The sequence below is a fragment of the Netta rufina genome (genome assembly GCF_964035555.1).
Source record: "Netta rufina genome assembly, chromosome: 2".
NCBI classification, from domain to species: domain Eukaryota; kingdom Metazoa; phylum Chordata; class Aves; order Anseriformes; family Anatidae; genus Netta; species Netta rufina.
In genome coordinates, this window is record NC_140124.1 from 30,509,353 (window position 1) to 30,530,879 (window position 21,527).

Genomic DNA, 21,527 nt, shown 5'->3' on the forward strand with positions numbered 1-21,527 from the left:
TTTATACATACCATTGGTTTAGGAAGGTAAGATCCTTACTTTACAGGTATTAGTACCTCTAATCGAACAAGCACTTTACTTTCTCGATTAAATATTTCAAGTATTTTGAGCAAAATGCAAATCAATAGACAGAAGTCACTTGACCTAAAAGTGGAGTGACTCAAAAATTGGGTTTTAAAGCAAGAATTTATATAAAATTAGGCTGATATTATCACTAGACATTGGATCTATTTCATTTATACATCAATGCCTTTCTGATTATTTACTAGAAATATCCAATTATATAGATAATGGCATCTGTTACAGCTAAAGACTGAAAATAAGGATTAATTAAAAATAGGATGGCTACATCTGAGAACACTGTTAGCATGCCATTAATATTCTAAAGGAAAATGGAATGGGAAAAAATAATTCAGGTATTATTACTAGTTTGAGGCATGCAAGACAGCCTACATTTTTTAGCTACTTGACTTTAAGCACTTCTAAAAGTTTTGGAGCCAAATAGAAGTTGGAACAGTGTGAGGAAAGAAAAACAACCCAGCTCCAGTATTTTTGCCAGTCCTGCTGTTTGGAGACTCCCTTTACCATTTGTATTTAATTTTCCTATCTTAGTAGAAACCATCTTTCCAGCAGCTCCTGAAAGACGTGCATCTCCCCTGAGACCAACTCTGCAGGAAATTACCAGAATTAAGGGCCCAGCCTTGCAAATATTTTGTCACATGAGTAACATTTGTCAATGGGATACTCATGTGCTGGCTTGATCAGTGACTAAAGCTGGCAACTGCAGGTGTAGTCCTTAAATAATTCAGTCTAAACTGAAAGTCTGCATTATACAATGCATACATCAGCCAATTTTTCTGAAGATGTTTCAATTCATACTACTCTGAGTTACTTTATCATGCTGTTTTTATTCATTTTCTTGCCCTGACTATCCTCATGTAGCCGTGTGTTATGAACACTAAATTGGGCATGACACAGATTCTAGTCTACTCCAATCATTATGGAAAAACTGACATTCACATATTTTTATGTTTAGGCTCAACAGAGAGACAGCCAGTCGCTTTATATCAGGTTGCTAAAAACATGATTTTAATTATTCCTATTGTGAAAAATACTTTTCATATATGATTTAATACTAATAAAATTACTGTAAAATTTCATTAGTTTCATATGGTTTCTAAGACTTTTTGATCCCTTGAATGCAAAAATATGCTGTGAAAGAAAATTTTATTTAAATTGGGGGGTAAATTAAATATTTTTAAAACCCCAAAATAAATGCACTTCCCAATGAATCTTTCAAATCTTCATATAAAATCACAAACCTTTCTTATCATATGTGAAATGACTGCAATTCAGTAAGAGTCATAGGTGATTAATTCCAAAGAACTTAGAAGGTTATTCCAAAGTGCTGCATCCATAATTAAAGTGATGTTAGTTCCGTTCTTTCAGACACGTTTATCTTTGGAAGAAGTGATCCGCTTCATAACTTGGATTCCCCAGAATGCAATGCAGAGGGAAAACAAGACCTACAATACAGAATTTAAAATGAGAAACATTGCATAACACTTTAAAAATATTTATCTGTAAACACAAATGGATGAAAACACAGAAGTCTCAAGAGGAAAAATTACACAAGTTTTCTAGGCATACTTATAAATTCACTTCAGGAGTATATGCTTTCTTCTTATAGTACCTTTTATTGTGTACATTTTTGTTTTAATTTGTTCTTTCTTAATGGTACTAAAATAAGATAACTTGCAAAGTCTGCATAACTTTTCCTATTTTGTAATTTAGGTCAGAGGTTGGACTCGATGATCTTGAGGTCTCTTCCAACCTTGAAATTCTGTGATTCTGTAATTGGGTGTGGATTTGGAGTACTCAGAGTCACTTATAATAAGACGGGGAATAACACCAGCTGTGGTAGAAAGAGGTAGATGCAAAAATGTTTTGTTTGTTTGTTTGTTTTCAAGTAATGCCTGAAGACTGCTAACACTGCAAGTTGCATAGTAGTATACAAATATCCAAAGTAGTCTTAAATATTGTTATGGTTTTGGCTGGAATAGAGTTAATTTTCTTCATAGCAGCTCACACAATGCTGTGTTTTGGATTTTTGATGAAAACAGTTGTGGTAATACACCAGTGCTTTTAGTTGTTGCAGAGCAGTGCTTACACAGAAACAAGGACTCTCCTTGTGCTGCCTTGCTAGCGAGGAGGCTGGGAGTGCACAAATTGCTGGGAGAGGACACAACCAGGACAGATGACCCAGGCTGATCAAAGCAACATTCCACACCATACAGCATCATGCTCAGCAATAAAAGCTGTGGTGAAGAAGGAGGAAGGAGTGGGGAACATTCAGCAATAGCATTTGTCTTCCCAAGAAACCATTATGCATGACGAGTCCTGCTTTCCTGGGAGTGACTGAACACCTGCCCGTCAATGGGAAGCAGTGAATGAATTCCTTGGTTTTCTTTGCTTGCATGCATGGCTTTTGTTTTACCTAATAAACTGTCTTTATCCCAACCCATAAGTTCTTGCACTTTTACTTTTCCAACTCCCTCCCCCACCCCACCTGGGGAGAGTGAGCAAACAGTTGCATGGTGCCTAGCTCCTAGGTTAAACCACAACAATAATATATGGCAAATGAAGTGTTCTAGCTGCAGTACTATAGACAGGCACTTATTACCCAACCTACTATTTATGTCAAGATATAAAGTAGATTTGAAATAATTTAAAGACTTAATACTGTTTTTCTTGTCCTTGGCTCCATACATCTTTTTGTTAGTCAATGAATTTTAATAGAAGATCTATTATTTTTATCATAATTGTTAATTTGTTTGCCCAAAATTACTTTGGGATAAGTACAAATATTTGCAGGGCTGAATCTAATTCAGTTAAAAGTTTTGTCTAAAAAAAAAAAAGCAAAACAAAAGCAAAAAATCAAGAAATAACAGGATAAAAACCATTTGTGTGCATGTATATATGTGAAATGTTTCATTTTAATGTTTTTCAATGAAACTTCTTAATTTCACATTTGGAATAAAGTTCTCACTCAGAAAATTAAAAAAGTATGATAACCTTGTTTTACTGAAGTAAATGTAAATTAAACAAAACATTGGTCCCCTCCACTATGCCTTTGTGAGGCCCCACTTGGAGTACTGCATCTAGGTCTGGGGCTGCCAGCACAAGAAGGATGTAGATCCATTAGAGTGGGTCCAGAGAAAGGCCGTGAAAATGATCAGAGCGCCTCGTCTATGAAGAATGACTGAGAGAGCTGCAGACATTCAGCCTGGAGAAGGCTCTGGGGAGATCTCATTGCAGTTTTTCAATACTTAAAAGCGGCTTATAAAAAAGATGGAGAGCAACATTTTTCATGAGCAGATAATGGCAGGACAAGGGAGAACTGTTTTAAACCAAAAGAGGGAAGATTTAGGTTAAATGTTAGGAGGAACTTCTTCATTCAGAGGCACTGGAGCAGGTTGCTCAGAGAAGGTATGGATGCCCCCATCCCTGAAGGTGTTCAAGACCAGGTTGGATGAGGCCCTGGGCAACCTGATCTACTGGGTGGCAGGGGCATTGGAACTACGTGATCTTTGAGGTCCCTTCCAACCCAAGCCTTTCTATGATTCTGTGATTCCATTTGTCCTGGAGGATATTTTTCTCCAGGTGATTTTTTTTTTGTTTGTTGGTTTTGTTTGTTCATTTATTTGTAGGAACAGAATAAATTTAAAATCAAAGGAATTTGGGGATCAAGTTATAACATTTTTTTTTTTCAGGTTTATCTGCAATCAAAAGGTATTGACTAGGACAGCTCCAATTTTAACATTATCATTTAAGAGTCAACATTCAAAAATGCATGGCCCAAAAATCTACTACTGTGCTCACCCACATTCATCAAAGTACATGAGATCTGAACGTCCAAAATAAATAATAAATGACCATAATACCTAAAAGGTACTAATTCTGCGTTCATTGATGGCAATGTGATGGGATGAGATCTGATCCCCCTCACAACCTATATGGGACAAGTACAGCCTTCACGTAAACTGTACAGTACATACTTAGTAGCATGAGATGGAAGTAAAACAAAATCATAACTAAACACAATTCCACAAAATAAATTCCCATTCAATCTTGATCAAGACAAATTCCTTTTAACTATTCTAATTGAAGGTTTTAATTCTACTTGACCAAGGGTAGGCCAAGCAGTAAATGCTGTCTTTAAAACTTCTGATGACACTGTCAGTGCTTATTTGCAGTCTCATTTTTAAGAAAGACTCACAAAACTCTCACCAAAAGACTTGTTTATAAGAGTTTCAGACCTTCAGTATGAAAGATTTAACATTTATTTTTCCATATATTACTGCAAGCACCTTGTAAAACTTGAGTAAAACACTGCGTGGTTCAATTTTTCATGTATTGAATGGAGAAACTTTTAAGTAGTGCTTCAGGCACATACTCTCCTTCTTTTGTGAGATGCTTTATTTCTATACTGTGGTGCCCCTGTAGAGAAAAACAATTAAAAATAACTGTCTCTATTTCTGACTTGTCTGTTATGTAACTAGGATCTGTGTGAATTATCACCTAGATAAAATGACTTACATATACTATATTCTGACTGTAGAAAAATTCTTTGTTGTGCTATCTCTAGAAACAGATCTTATCTAATTGTCATAATTAGTACTTCTCTGAACCACTACTGAGTCCTTTCATTCCTCACCTCAGAAAGATCACTCCTATCCCTGGAAGAAGTATTTCATTTTTCAGAAGAAGCACGTTTAAGCATATTTAATGACTGAGGCACAGGGCATTTGTAGGGCATTAATGACTGCTGGGAGATGATGATCACCTGGAAAAGCACAGCTATGGGCCATTAAGCCCCAGGAAATATCCTCAGCTAAAGATGGTTATTGCTATTAAATACTGAAAATGAAACTAATAAATAATAATAATAATAATAATAATAATAATAATAATAAACATCTTGGGTGAATTTTTGTTTTACAGATAGAGTGAGGCAACTTCTTTAATTAAATTCCTTATTGTGAATTTCTTAAAATATGCAATCAGTGCCTGTAGGGGCATATTTCAAACTGCAGTTCTTATATCCAGAATGAAAAACCACATACTGCACACTGGATCTGCAGAATTAGTTTGGCTTCATGATTCTATAAAAGTATTGATTCACTGCCTATCAATGTCAGGACTGCCAGTACTCTATGGAAAGTAATGTATTCATGAAAATATAATTCTGTAAGGTAGAGGGGGGTGGAGGAGTGGAACATCAGGGAAAAAAATTAAGGGGCCCCATCCTTCCTCACATGACAGCAGTTCTGGCCAGCTCTACTGCTACAATGCTGACCTATAGTGAGCAGAGCCAGCTGTACGGAGCTACCAAGCAAAAACTTGCTGTGGAGGTTGGATTTCTGTTTCTTCTGATTGCTGCTACATAATTTAGAGTTGCGAGGTTTGAACCACTTGAATAAATGTTGCAATCACATGACGTCAGTAATGGAAAGTCAAGCTAACACATGCCAGAATTTTGAGTAGACGGGAGTGTGGGCAGCAGGAAGCAGCAGAAGAGCATTCCACCAGACAACCTTAACTATCTGGGACTTTTTTTTTTTAATGCACTTGACAAACCATAGATCCTGAACCCTACATGCAGGTAGTTTGAATTTCCCAGTTCAACATTCCAGCATCCTAACTGCGGTCTTTGTTTTCCCTTTAGAGTTATCTAAATTATTGTCACAGAAATTCTCTTTCCCATACTGTCCAAATCCACTAGTATTTTCCTCTTGAAAAAAGTATTTATATATCAGTTTCCCAGTTTAGTCAGTTTTGAAACTAAAAAGATAGAATTAAATAGTATACATTCTTTTATTTTCACAATAAGGGAAGTTCCCCCACAAATATTATTCCATAACAGCAACACTATTAACTAATTAAAAGTTAGTTTTAACTAACAGTTAAGCTTGAATGCAGAATTTCTCACAAGCGTATATCCAGGAAAGTTAAGCTCATAATGCAAACTTTTTGCCACCTTAATGCAAGCACTTATTGCCTTTACCTCTTCAAGTAACTACAGATTAATGACTGTCCTTTAGGCTGCTGGAAGAGGGCAGTCCTCTTTAAAATATTTACATCACCTCCCTTCATACAGTTGTTCTGTTTCCAGACGGAAATAGAAATAATACTATTCACAAGAATAAAGATACCTACCTTTTAACTACTTTAAAATAATTATCTAAATTCAGGCACCCACTTCCATGTGACTAGTTTTGCTGATGATCACTAATGCTATTTTCTGCCATTTTCTCTTTTGTAATGGCTTTTGCAGATGAGTTGCCTTGACAGTGTTTTTTGTTTGTTTGTTTATTTTTTATCTTGCAGATTTCATCTAGATAGAAGACTTTAGATATTAGTCAAGAAATACGGACAAGTGTCCAAAGATAGCCTTGCATTTGGGAGGGCAAGAGGCTTTAACCACAAGACCTCAGAGACCCCTTCCAACCTAAATCATTCAATTTGTCTCTGGCACTTCTCTGATTCTGCACAGACATGTTCACTTCAAATTTCACTGCAGAGACAGTTTGCACCTGTCTGCACCTGCTCAACAAGTCGACTGTATTGGGGGTACATGCCATATGAACAGAAATGTTAATGGAATTGAATTATCTGAACACCTCTGTGTTTGGTAAACTATTCCTAGCTCTGGAAAGAGGTCAGGAAAATCATCACATCCACATCATTAGGTTGACTGACAGCATCAAAAAATGTACCTGGTACTGGCAAATGTGATAAATGATGAGCCCGCTCAAGCTGATATTGCTAACTGTTTAACTGATACTGAAAATTATACAAGACTAAGGTTCTATTTATCTACAAATACAATCATGGCTTCTTCAAAGGCACTAGAAATAATTTTAATGAAAATTAAAAATTATTTTTAGACTATCTGAGACTGTTTCCGTGCTGAAATACACAAAGGAGATGGAAAATATGTGTCTCAGAAGTGGGGGAAGAGGTTCACTATTTCTAGATGTTGGGGTTTGGGAGCAAATTTTTTTTTTTTTTTTTTTTTTTTTTTTTTTTTTGAGGGAAATATATATAGAAGGTATCTACAGTAGCTTCACAGCCTTCATGGCATTCATTCAAGATTCCTGCAAAAGTAGCAGCATGTCAGGAAATTCTCCACAAGGGTTCATCATACACATTTAGACTGTTGGTGCAGCACACGTCTCAGATTCAACATGTCCCAGACATAGAACAGGGTGTGTATCAAAAGAATTCCAAGCACACACATGATTAAGCCAAGCATCTCCAACCCCCACAAAAGCATATTGGCAGTGGACTCATGGACAGGTTTCTTGCTAGTATGATTTACCTTTTTAGTTTGATTTACCTTTTTAGTTTTATACTTCATTATTAGCAGATGATGAGAAAATAGTAGAGAAGCAATATATACATATATATACATCTCATGTCTATTCCGTTGAATGTTTTAATCATTCTTCTTTTATTAAAATATGGTTTGAGACCCTAAAGCCTGAAATAATAATGCCTGAAAACATAGGCCGTAAAACTCCCATACCTGAAAAGGATTATGTTACATACTCAGGAAAGACAAAGAAAGATACGAAGAAAGGATATTCTTCAGTTACTTTCACAGCTGAGCACATCCTCACTATGAAATGAAATACACTGCAGAGATGCTTGAGTTAGCAAGGACATTCTAACTGCTAAGTATCTCTCAGCACAGCACCAGGTTGACAGACTCTCCTGGCACAGCACCTGGCACTGCACCTGAGCTGGTAAATTGTATCCCTCAGCTAAACACATGGGGATTTTCACACAGAGCTATTGCATTCTATTTAGACCTGAGGCAGTTTATGTGCATCCAGCACGATATCTTGAATCCCACCATCACACTGCCTCTCAAAACATTTGTATGTGTATCCCACTGAATTGCTACCTATTCTAGTCCTTCCTTGGGTCAAAGAATAATCCACAGTCTATGCACTAGGATTAAGAAGGCTTTATCTCATTCCTGAAGAGACAAAACCAAAACAAAACCCCAAAACCAGGAAGTTCTGCTGTCAGTCGTGAATAGGAACTTCAAAGTATGTTAATAATCATTAAACCCTCACCTTACATTGAGCTAATGCAAGCCAGAAATGGTATCAACATTGTATTCATTAACATATACATAAACTCTCTGCATGCTCTTCAGTACAAAAATTGCCAAAATGTTTTACTGAAATATCTGAGAATACTTCTCACAATAAGTTACCTAATTCCACCCATAAATTCCTACATCATTCTAAAACATTTAGACTTTTTGAATTGTTCTCTAAGGAAATCTGTTAAGCAAAATAAATCTTTCTAGATGATCAACAAACATTTTAAAACAACTTCTGCACCAAGTGTGTTTCACTGCTTTTTAAAATGAATTCTAAGAAAATTTCCATAGTAATTATACATTTTTGATCATCCTTTGAGCTTAAAAATCTCATAAAAGATGCAATAGCATCTTATTATAAAAGAATAGCATTCTTTTATAATTTCTGTTTTGCATTCTTTTATATTGCTTTACTAGGGGGAAAAAAAAAAAAAAAAAAAAGGATAATCCTAGTTCACAGTGTTATTCCCTGGGTTCCCAACATTGCCACTAACCATTCAATTGTACAACCATGTTGTTATTTCATATTTAACTTTTCAAATGATTAATTCTGACAAACCACAACTTACTTTCACTGTTTGCTAGTCTTCATCATAAATTAATTCTCATCTCTATTTACTTATTAGTCCTATCTTTATGTCCAGATACATGTCAGAACACCTAGTGGCTTCATAATATTCCTAAAACCAAAACTACCAAAATCACATGAAAAACATATCACCTAACAACGTATGAAAACTGCATTTTGTAATTCTATGCTTTTGCTTTCTGATTCTACTTGTAGTGGTTAGATTTCTTGTTTTCAAGGATTTTAAATTAAAAATTGTGTGCTGATATACAAATCTGTGAGCTTCAGTTTCAAAAACATGACAACTAACAGCCCTGCTCACGCTAGAAACTTCTACCAGTAACTAAACTTTTGCTAGAGTCCAGACACTGTGCCATCACTGAGGGAACTCCAGTACTTACTCTGAACCCCTCTTGGCTGCTGCCATGTCAGCATCCAGCTCCATATCTTGATCCTGATGAACAAGAGTGATGAGCATCAGCAGAATTGCTCAGTCTCTGCTGTTCTAATACTACCTAGATTTATCACACTAGACTAGGATGAAGGGATCACCGCTAGAAGGAAAATCAGTGAAATAATGCTTTTTATATTTTCAACAATACAGTACCAAAAAAAAAGAGTTCACAGATCAACAGTTTTAGAACTCAATTCAGACTTTCACCTTTTTCTGAGTCTGATTTTTTCAGCATTTTTTTCCAGAAAAAAAAATCAGAAACAACGGGTATAGAAATAATTTTGTTAATTACTGTATTTTAAATGAACAAATTAAGCTTTCATAAAATTAAGACAAATATTAGAAATAACTCGATCTGTAAAGATACTGGTTTAATGTTTTGAAGGCCAATAGGCCAAATGAGATTGAAAGATTTATTAATAGCTGTTCATTGCAGAAGCAAATTATTTGAGATAGTCCCGTCTCAGTTTGGCAAAAGTTGTTGAGTTTATTTTTTAAAAAGATTTAAACAGGAAGTACACCCATTGAGATGAAATATCTCATTTACTTTTATGCCTGTCAGCTGCTGTGGCATAATTAAATACACCCCACAGCATCATTTAGAGCTCAAACACAAGTTGGAGTGTAAAAGAGATATCTGCAAAGAACTATTTCCTTTTATAAAAGGTTATCTTAATTATATGTAAGGAGCAGTTCTTCCTCCCTCACTGAAGAAATATGAATCTCATTCTCCTTTAATCAGAAGTTTACTATCTTATATTTAATCAATTTTAAATTGTTCTCTTTAGGCTTAAAGAACTGAATGCTTTTAAATTCAATACTCTATATAAGAAAGACTGGACATGTATATTGCTGTACATGATAAGAGTAAGGGTATTGTTTTTATACAGTCATAAGTTTAAGAAAAGCTAGTTACCATACTGCTTAATCCCTCAGTCAAAAGTGTTTTGTTTGTTTGTTTTTGTTTTTTTCTTTTTTTTTTACTTAAAACATGAGGCAAATTAGTTTGAAAGACCCTATGCAGGATGGACCTGTCCTTTAAGCCTCACTTGAAAATATGGAAAAATTACAGCTACAACAAAAAATGATTGTAGTTTGAACATAGAAGAAAAAATTTGGAATCATAACATTTCAAAATTTGGATCACCTAGCTGTGCAATATTCACCTAATAAGTACCTACAAGGATAACTAAATCCGTGCAAGCCCTTCATTTTTATGTCAGTTTAATACAACACTATCTTGATCTTGCAGGAAGATTGTGTCTAATCTCTCCATCGTTAGCAGGAAATAAAATACTATATGTTTCTATACAGATGGTGCCATTTCAGAGTGTAGATATCATGCGTAAGTGTCTTGGTGTGGTGGTGAACAAGCCCAAGAGCACTCTATCAAACCTTAGAGCTTTGACAAAGGTGGCTACAAAGTGGGAGAGTGGGAGATCTCTGACTATTAGTATACTAAATATGTTCTTGAGAGAAAGATGACTAGGTATAAGCTCTGAAGTAGGAATATCTGCTGTTTAAAAAAGGAACAAAAAAAAAAAAAGAAGAAAAAAAAAACAAAAAAACAAAAAAAAAAAAAAAAAAAAAAAAAAAGAAAGAAATCTCAGCCCACAGACATTAGATCACTGACGGGAAAACTTTGCTGCAGATGTTGAAAAGAAGTGATGGGGAAAAGCTGGCTACTGTGACTAATGGTAAATATGAAAGAAAGGAGTAAAAATGTGCAGAGAGGGATAAAAAAATTGAGTGACAAGCAGAAGGGATTTCCAGTACAGTGGAAAAAAAGAAAAGTATTCAAGGAAGACTGAGAGAGATCAAGGCAAAAAGTCATTTGAGACAAAGACTGTTGTGAAAGCCAATACATTGTAAGGAGAAATTAATCCCTTCACTGAAACAATGGAGAGCATAGAAGGCTGTTCTCAGCCTTCATTTAAAAAAAAAAAAAAAAGGTCTTCTGAGCAAAGGAAATATATTAATACTAATTGATACCCTAAAGGAAAAATCTTGCCACAGAAGATACATGTCCAAGTTAAAGATAGACAGAACACACCCATTCTGCTGGCCAACCATCTTTTGAGGCCAAAAACAGTAAGATGTGACAGTTTTTAAGTTCCAAGGAAAAGAGAAATGTGCTGAAGTCAGTCCAGCCTTCTGTCCATCACCGTACAAGGAAAACCAGTTCTCCTTCTGAGTGTGTGTCACTTTCTTGCCATACTCACAACACACTCTTTTTGTGTTCTGGCTTGTTGCTTCTATTTTTTGTCTGGAAAATTTCCATTCCCAAATCTCACAAACTTTTTTGATAATGTAAAAGTTGCTGTTCTTGACAGTAACCACAGCTATATTCAAATTGCCTAAGTCATTCACTACAGTAATGCAGAGAGGATCTTCCTACTCATTATGTCAAGCCACTGCAGTTATGTTATTTAATTAGCCTATTAATAATAATAATGAGATGATTATTGTGCAGGAAAATCTGTATGACTTTCCAGTAGGAAAACTAGGGGAATACAAGAAATGAAACTTCTATGTAGAAGGTACAGAACTGACTGGAAGAAAAGATCTCCAAGAAAGGAAGAATCAATTAATCAATTATTATATCACAAAATGAAAGAGGTATCAGAATTTAAGTAAAAAAATATGCCCTTATATAACATTTCTAACATAAAAAAAAAAAAAGCTATGGAAATATCCTTTTTATTTTTTCTATTTCTTTCTGAAGCAAATGTGTAATTTAATAGAAATGAAAGGTACTATAATTAAGAAGAAGAAACCATATGCACACATATGAATGACAAATAATGGATAGTCAAGAACACATCAGAAAAAAAAATAACAACTGAGATATGGAGCAGCTCACAAACAAAACATCTCAAACATAAAGTGCTGATACAAAAATATGCCAGTATCAGTGTGGAAGATATTAACAGGAGTGTTTCATGTTACACACAGTAATTGTTCCAGCCTACTCAAAGCTGATGAAGTCTTTAAGGAAAACCTAGATAAACTGGGTGTAGTCCTGAAGTAGAAGACAAAAATGATAAAACATTTAGAACATCTGACCTGTAGGAAAGCCTGAAAAAATTCTACTGTGCATCTTTGAAATAAAATAATACTCAGGAGAAGCAAAATCTTCTGAAATATACAAGAGTAATACAGAAAGAAAAGATAAGCTACTGCTCAAGGTAATATAAACAAACAAACAAAAAAATCTTTTTGAATTAAGGTTTTCATTCCATAATAAATAAAGCCCTACTGCCTGGAAAGCTGGTATAGCATTGGAACCAGCTATGTAAGGAACCTGTGAAAAAGTATATAAATGACAAGATAGGCATGTCTATGGTGTAGCTGTACTTGATCCTTCTTTCAGTGCAGACTCCATGCCACACCAGTATTTCTGTTTATTCACAATGAATACAAAGGAACTCTTCATCTCAAACTAACATTTTCTAAGACCATCTACTTTGCCAACAGCAGTTAAGATGAGACTGCTTAGTGCACAGAGCAACCATTACTTAGTAAACATTTTTTGCAATAACCAACCTTGTGCAAGACTTCACTGATTTAATTTTCAGATGTCATTGTTGCCTTAATAAAGAGATGAAAAGAAAAATCTGCTTTCTGATTTTGGATAGGTTTGAACCTGTTTCATATCAGAGGATCACAGGATTATTGCATTTAGAAATCATCTTGCATTGGCTTTTCAAATATTAGCTGCAAAGACTGGTGGCAGAAGCATGAGTTTGCTCATTCCTATTTTATACACAGCATAGTCTCTGCACTAAAAGTATGGGACTGCATAGTGAAAATCATCTGCTTCTAAGACTCTCAAAGAATCAAGCTATTATAGTGAAATCCTAGGATGCTGTTTCCATTCTTTGAAAATGTAATCCAGACACAATGAGACATCTTACAGCAAGACTCAGTCTTCACAGCTTCTTAGCTGCAAAACAGGGACAATATTTCTATCTCCCTCCAAATAAGTAGTTTCCAGTCTCTGTCTTCCTAAAAACTAAGTCAGTTTCATGAGTGAACTAGAGTAATGCTGAGAGGATAAAGACATATCAAAAAGACATAGATTTGACACTTCATGATTTTTTTTCTGTCACAAGCTTTATATAAATAATTCTGAATCTATAGTAATTTTTTTCTCAACAATTATGTGCTTGAGTAAACACAATGGGTATCTTTAAAAATCAGATAATTGAGTGTATTTTTATATGGCTCCAGCTATTGAGCAATCTTAGTTCCATAACTCATGGTGCTGACCACATGAAGAGCTAAAAATGGTGTGAGAAATTGTTTCCATCTCATGATTACGTTGTTTTAAAAAAGTCTCAAGTCACTGTATCATGAACAATTGCACAATGTTGAAAAAATATCAATCCAGACTTCAGTTCTATAGAAATATATCATTTTCTTAATCTAATGATTTGTTTGCTCCTCCCCCCTTCCCCCCCCCCCCCCCCCGAATGTTGAATCCTATATTAAGGATGTTGTGCCCTAAATATGATTCTGTCTTGGAAAGGCTACTTTGTATTGTTTTATTTGTATGTCAAAGGGAGGACTGAAGTCTCAACAATTGTTAACCTCTCCCATGGTGTGCTAATAAAAGGTCAGAGGCCCACATGTGGCTTGCAGCCTGGGGAATTTCTCTCAATGTTCTGCCAGGGATGAACAGATTCTCTCATAGTTTTGAGCCATAAACTGCATCCTACTTGGCTCACTGTGCCAAAACTGGACGCAGGGGTATCCAAAGTCTTGGTTGATGGGAAAAAATGAGTGCTTCCTATGGAAGCCACAGCTGTTTTCCTGAGAGAGAGAGTGCACAGATGCTCAAATATTTCTCTACTTTCCGTTTCTGACTACCTGTTCTGGCAGCAGTTTCAAGAAAGAGGGAGGACAGAGGCATGCATCCAGCTGCTTTCAATAAGCCCTGGCAGCACAGGTACTGATTACCTAAACAATAAAAATGTTCAAAAAGATTCTTTTTTTGTTTTTGTTTTTGTTTTTGTTTGGAGGGGAGGGGTGGGGAGGATTTCAAACTGTGAAATAGGTGAGAGCATGCACTACATCTCCCCCTCTTGAGCACAAATTTAGTGATCAGGATAAAGACCTTAATTATTAAAGCAGAGACTATTTAAGGGAAAAAAAAAAAAAGAAAGCAATGATGTATTTTATTGAAAAGACATTACTTAGAAGTGGGTATTATATATATATATTTATTATATACATATATATATATTAATATATATACAAAGGGAAATTCAAAGCTACATAGAAAATACATATATCCTATGTATTTTCTAGAAAGATTAGTTTCCTCAGACTGTAGGCTGAATATGCCATAATATAGATTTTATCTTGAACTGTTGGGTGATATTTATCTTGAGTGTAACTCTCTGAAGTCAAAAAGAAAATACATATGCAGTTACATTTTGAAATGTTTTTGCCCAGGATTGTATATAACATCACCTACCTCATACATTCAATTGAAATCACATTAAATAGTGATGTACATATAGTAACTGTTTAGTAATTATCCTTTTTTTTTTTTTGTGCATACATATTGATGGTCAATAATGACTTTTTCATAGATATAGTAGGTCAAATGTCTATTCTTTTCTTCTGAACAGGTTGCAGATATGTTTTGTAGCCATTATAATGACTCCCTTCAACATTTCTCCAAGTAGCACCTTTTGAAGTATTACATGTTTCTTAACTGGATAAATCTCCCAATTAAAGCACAGTCAATTAATTTACATCAAATGGAGTAGTATATAGTTTTAGCTGATACTTAAAGAGCAGAACAGCACATAAACAAGATGTGTTCCTGGATTTAATGATTAGCCACTGCTCAGTGAATCAACACAATCACTATCTGTTAAGCTTACAGTTCACCAGATCATTTGCTTTTAAGAACAGCTTTGTCATTCTCATGCACGGCTGCACCTGTTTTCTACCTGCAGTGCTCAGTGAGTGCCTGCTCCTTCTGCCACAACGTCTATGAAATGAAGAAACATGTCTGTCAACAGTGGAAACAAGCAGATGATCAATGTTTTCTGTAAAAAGCTGAAAAAAATCTCTGGGAAAGAACAGCTCTGTCAAAGTGGTAATTCTTATCAGACAATCAAAAAGACATTCTTCCGTAAGTCATCTGAATGATGTTTGCTTAAAGATTCACAGCAGGCTACTTGAACAGGTATGGACCAATCTTCCTAAGGGTTTGCCCTCTCCTCCCCATTACTCATCAATACTTTTTCATTTACATTCAGTCCCAACAACTTTTTTATGCTTTTGTTGACTTGATCACCATCCAGACAGCAAACTCTTCAACTCAGACATCAAACTATGTTCTTGTACTAATGGCTAAACAGCTCTCTCAGCCAGTGCATTTCCCAGACACAGAAATAGCTTTGGTTTGACAATTTCCTCCAAAGTATTCTTTAAGTGATTTTCTGAGCTCTTACTTCAGACCAAAGGAGCTTTAAAGCTGATGAAGTCAAAATGAAGTCAAATCCAGCATGGTAGATACACTATTTCTAAGCCATAAGGATAAGAACTTAGATCTACTCTAAGTGGTGATCTCACTGATCAGCCATGCAGGCTGCTGCTCCCCCCTTAGAGATGGAGCATGTACTTCACGAGATGGATCATGTATGAATTCTAGGAACAGAATAAGACTAAGAAAGTGGTTTCACCTGACCAAACTATAAGGAGTCAGTGAGTCTGAGCTGGTTAGAAAGTCACAAATTCAGTAAAAAAGTTACTGTACTTTAGCCAAACATTGCCCAAAACTGTTCACACAGGAAAGAGCTATGGGAATTTTTCTGCCTGTATCACTAACTTTAGTCTGCCCTGTCTCTCTTTCTCCTTTGCAACTCATTTATTGCACTTCCAAATATATCAGTGTCTTTTTGTTTTCTTGTCCAAGCCTTTATAACACAGCATCTGATAACCTAACACCTTAAAAGAGAGCAATAACCTTTTTTTTCCTCCAAACTAAATGACAGAGGTCTTCAAAATGTCAGGTGGTTACACACACACACACACACACAAAGAAAATCCTATTCTCCCCTATTGTCCCTGTGTGACAATAGGAGTCAATGCACTGCTACCTATTTAAACAAGAATGTCATATTTTTCAGTTGTTTATTCAGGATCAAAGAGGTTTTGTTGAAAACTAACTAACCTAGGCAATAATATATGTTTATCTCTCGTCTTAGTTTAGTTATTTGTAATATTTTTGCTGTGCTATCTCTTTGAATTATTTTTCTATCCTTCACCTGACTAGTAATGAATTGTTCCAATTTTTATTGAAAGCATATTATTTTTTCTTTCAAGCACTGTCAGAATAAAAGTCTTTTGCAGTTATGCATATATCAGTCAAATCATGCTTTCAGCAGCACTACAAAAACTACTTTCCATTTTTGTTGAAAGCAAGCATACTGAATTACTGAATCATACAGAAAACGTGGAAAATAAGTGTGTTATGATAAAAATCATTAAAGCAGGAGAATGAAAGGGGACAGGGTTATAGAAGCATAGACATATTTATAATGAATTCATACATATGTGACATATGATCTAATCTTGCAACCTTTATTCACAGAAGTAATCTTACTGAAGTCTAAAGGAGTACTCACATAAAAAATACAGGATTAACCCTGAAAGTCTGAAAGAAATATACTTATTTTTTTCTGCTATAAGAACAAATATTGCATCATAAAACAAATGATGTCCAGATGAGTAAAATAGCTTAGCAACAGGATAATCTTATAGAAGACTTACAGGCACATCCATAGTGATGACAGATAATAGGACCTGAGGAGAGACTATTACAGACAATTTGGAATGTAGCATCTGAGTCTCCTCCCAGTTGTTAAAGATAGTATTGTCAGATCCCACAAGAAGATTAGTCTGTATCTAAAGGGATTTACGACTGATATTATAATATCGCCATCAGAGAGAATTGATTTTTGGAATAAAGGAGAAAATAAATAATTTTAAAAGTGACTTAAAAGCACCTCTATCTGCCACTAATAAGAGAAAAATAAATGAATGATCTATCCATAGATGAATATATGAATAAGCTTATTACAGGCTGCTGTATTATGTAAATGCATCCAGAGAAAAAGAAGTTTGGACACAGATGCTGTACTTTTAAATAAATAAACATGAGTTTTTCATTTACTAAGCCCACACAATGATAATTTTAAACAGATAGGTTTGTTCTATCTGTAAGCTTTCTGTGGGACCATGCCACAGGGCTGATTCTGATCTGGATCAACATGCTTAACTTTGCTCACCAGGCCATAAGCCATGCAAATGGGCAAATGGAGCACAGGGTTGGCTCCCAGGGGAGCCTTCCTCTAAGCATTTGTATTCAGTACTGTAGTATGACTAGCTGAAAAATATTAGATAAAGAAATAACATTTATATATAACATTTTTATATATATAGCACACATATATATAACATTTATATATCTTTAACATATATGATTTTTTTTATTATTTTTTATTTTTACTGTAGAACTGGTGAGAAAACTATGCAAACTATATCAGACCTATATTAATGATTTTATCTCCACAGTCCCACAATCCCTTTATGAAGCGTTTCACTGTGATATATTCATTTAAAGAACAAATCAAATATTCCAACCTGATGGTGTAAAAAACATAATCAGAGAGTTGTGCAGAATGTGTGGTTGATTGAAAAGGAAGAAAATGTGTAGTATGTCGAGTATCTGGAAATGGGAAATAAGGATAAGTGTGTAATTATCATTATTCTGTCAAAACATACTGAAGTTTACACATAGGATTCATCTGGCTGGAGCTTATTACAGACATGAGGAGTAGGGGACAATAATTTATTGATCCAAAAAATACAACTATGGATTAGAGTCTGTTTTCTTCTCTCTGCTTTGAAAAAAAAATGCATTTGAAGATATTTGTTATGATTGCAATGAAAGTTAGCTATGTTTCTGTGAGGTACGTTTAGATTCATTTTCAGAAGAAATAATTTATTCAACAATTTTCAACTCTTCTGTTATACACAAATTTTATGGGACCAGAATGACCTCACAATAGATTTATTAATCAAAATTATTTGGCTATTTCCTTATTGTGGTGGTGTACTCCTCCTGCCCTGCTCCAACCTGACCTTTCACCCATCCCCTTGCTTGGGAATAACCATCAATGGCAGCCATGATAAATGCATACGGTTGTTTTAGCAGAACCAGACTCAAGGTGGATTTGGGAAAGGTAGATCCAAGGGCTAATGGCTCATGCACCAACCAAACATGGCTGATATACAAATATGACATGTGATAATAATCATCTTAGCCCGTAAATAGGGGACAGCCCAGAGCCCACTGAGCTCTCCTGTACTGCAGTGGGCTTCATGACAGGATTTTCCCCTTGAGCATGGACCCCTCTCAAGTTTACTTCTTGACATCAAGAGATTCCTTACCTGAGACAGATACTTGGTAAGTGACCAATAACTAGCTTGCTGAAACTTTGCAAATAATTTGCTAAGCATGCTGAAACTTTGTAATCTTTGCTAAGTGATAAGATAAGGATTGATTTGATATAATCCTTTAGGCATAAAATGTTGAGTCTGGGATTGGAATAGGATCTGGTCACATCTAGACTCCTTGGAGTTAGGATGGCAAAAGGGACTACTCCATTCATGAGGTACCTCATTACTCGTGAAGTAAGGGGTCTTCCCGACACTTTTAATCTGAACCTGTCGTCTACGCAGTTAATAATTGTTAATAATTAAGTGACCTTGCCATCACAAATCTTGTTAATGCTGAGTTTACCATAAGAACTTTCTAAAATATCTTTCTTCTTCATTATTAATCTTTGCTAAATCACTATTTTCTTCAATAAATACACGGTTGCTTCCCTTTTACAAGTGAAGTGCATAATTACTTTTGTGACACTTATGAATTCTGCTTTTCCTACAGATCAGTCCTGCCTTATTACAAATGGTTGATATGTCTGCACCATATTATTAACTCTATTTTCTATTATATCTATGTTAAACTTATGTCTAACCTTGTATGAAGATATCCCATTGTATTCTAGACATCTACCCTGTACAAGTTTGAAAAAGTGCTTGAAAATTTTTGGAAAGGCAGTCTCCAAGCAACCCCAAGGACTGCCTCTTGTCTCAAATTCAGTTGAGAATATGTGGTGCATCAAGTCAAATACAACTTTTATAGATAGTGACAACTAGGTAAAAGCATGCACAGGCTTAATGTTATCCAAACACCCTGATTCTCCAGCTGAAATAATCAGACATTTGCAGCTTTGTTGACTGGGAACAACCTTTGGCGTAAAGATATAACAAGATTTGAATTCCTATTTCTGAAGACATTGTAAACAGGCAATCCACTCTACATCATTAAAGCCTAGATGGGAGCAGCATCCTAGCATTGTCTGCATCTATGATTTTATGTTTGTAGACATCCCATGTTAAGCTTACAAAAGTAGGAACAAAAAAACAGGCTCTTGGGACACATCACAAATAAACATATAAAGCCCAGTGAACACTTGCCTCATAACAACATAGCAGCAATACAACTCTCATAACTTCATGCTTGCAGCTTTCCTGAAGAAAATGCTCCTTATTTTATAGCTCCATGTTTTTTGTTTTGTTCTTGTTGGTTGCTTTTTTTACCCCCACTCACCTTTTTTCATTGTTGTATTCACCATCTTGCTACTACACCACCAATAAAAATAAACAGTAAAAAAACTGCTGTTTTCAGTTCTCCCCTCTCCAATCTTGTCACTCCATTTTTAACCAGAGCAGTCTGCCTCAATCTCTGCTGATAGCAACATTTGGCCTGGCATCCCACCTGCAGTAGGAACCACACGAATGGTTTTCTCACATAACAACCCATTCCTTCTCGTGCACCCAATTCCCATCCTGGACAGCATCCCATGAATACATAGTAACAGCATATTACCATCCCATGGTAATAGCATATCAGAATAAATCATGGGGCAAAAGGTCAAAATGGATTTTAGCATATGGAAATAGTATTAAAATGTATATACTCATAATGATCAAAGCTGACAGCTGGACTTTTCTTAGAGTACAAGAGCTAAGAGCTCTCTATCCCCATTTGTAAGAAATCAAGCAGGGAAGGCAGAAAGCATGGCTCAGTCTGCTGGTCAAACTGAGATGTAAGAAGGAAATGCACAGGCAGTGGAAGCAGGAACATGTGGCCTGTGAAGAGTACAGGGATGCTGTCTGGATGTGTATGGATGGGATCAGGAAAGCCAAGGCGCAAATATAACTGAATTTGGTAAGGGATATGATGATTGACAAGAAAGGATTCTGTTGGTACACTGGCCAGAAAAGAAAGGCCAAGGAGTGTGTACCCCTTCTGATAAAGAAGAAGAGAGGACTGGTAACAGCAAACATAGAGAAGGCTGAGAAACTCAACAACCACTTTGCCCCAGTCTTCACTTCCTGTCAGGCTTCCCATGGCTCTCATTTCCCTGAACCTGTAGATGAGGGCTGGGAGAGCAAAGTCCCTCCCACTATAAGTGAAGAGCAGGTTCAAGGCCACTTGATGAAACTGAACAAGTCTATGGGGCCCGATGACATGCATCCCAGGGAACTGGCTGATGTAGCTGTCAAGCCACTCTCCATCATATTTGAAAAGTGCTGACAGTCAAGTGAAGTCCCTAATGACCGGAAAAAGTGAAACATCAATTTTTTTTTTTTTTTTTTTTTTAATGTAGAAAGGAAGACCTGAGAACTACAGACCAGTGAGCATCACATCTGGCCTGGAAAGGTCACGGAACAGATCCTCCTGGAAACAAAGTTAAGTCACATGCAAGACAGGGACATGATACGAGACAGCCAGCATGGTTTCACCAAGAGGAAATCATGCCTGGCCAGCTTGGTGCCCTTCTATGATGGAGTGACTGCATCAGTTGACAAGGGAAGACTGTCCAATGTTATCTAACTGGAAGGCCTTTGACGTGGTCCCACACAACATCCTTATCTCTAAATTAGAAAGAGATGGATTTAAAGGGTGGACCATCTAGTGGATAAGGAATTGGCTGGATGGCCACATCCAGAGTTGCAGTCAATGGCTCTATGTCCAGGTGGAGGCCAGTGATGAGCGGTGTCTCTTAGGGGGTCCATCCTGGGACCAGAACTGATATCTTTATCCATGAGATAGCGTTAGGTCAGAGGTTGGACTCGATGATCTTGAGGTCTCTTCCAACCTAGAAATTCTGTGATCTGTGATCTTCTGTGAGATAGACAGTAGGATTAAGTGCAGAGGGCTGGAGGGT

General features: G+C 35.9%; 1 protein-coding gene across 1 annotated transcript in view; it reads right to left on the minus strand.

Moving 5' to 3' along the window:
* Positions 1–1,445: 1,445 nt before the first annotated feature.
* The window catches only part of AGMO (alkylglycerol monooxygenase), a gene marked incomplete at both ends in the record, with an annotated part of 197,375 nt that continues 177,293 nt past the window's right edge, over positions 1,446–21,527 (minus strand). The window contains one exon of the mRNA XM_084283049.1: positions 1,446–1,526. Within this exon, the coding sequence (XP_084139175.1) occupies positions 1,446–1,526 (81 nt within the window). The remainder of the gene's footprint in view (positions 1,527–21,527) is intronic.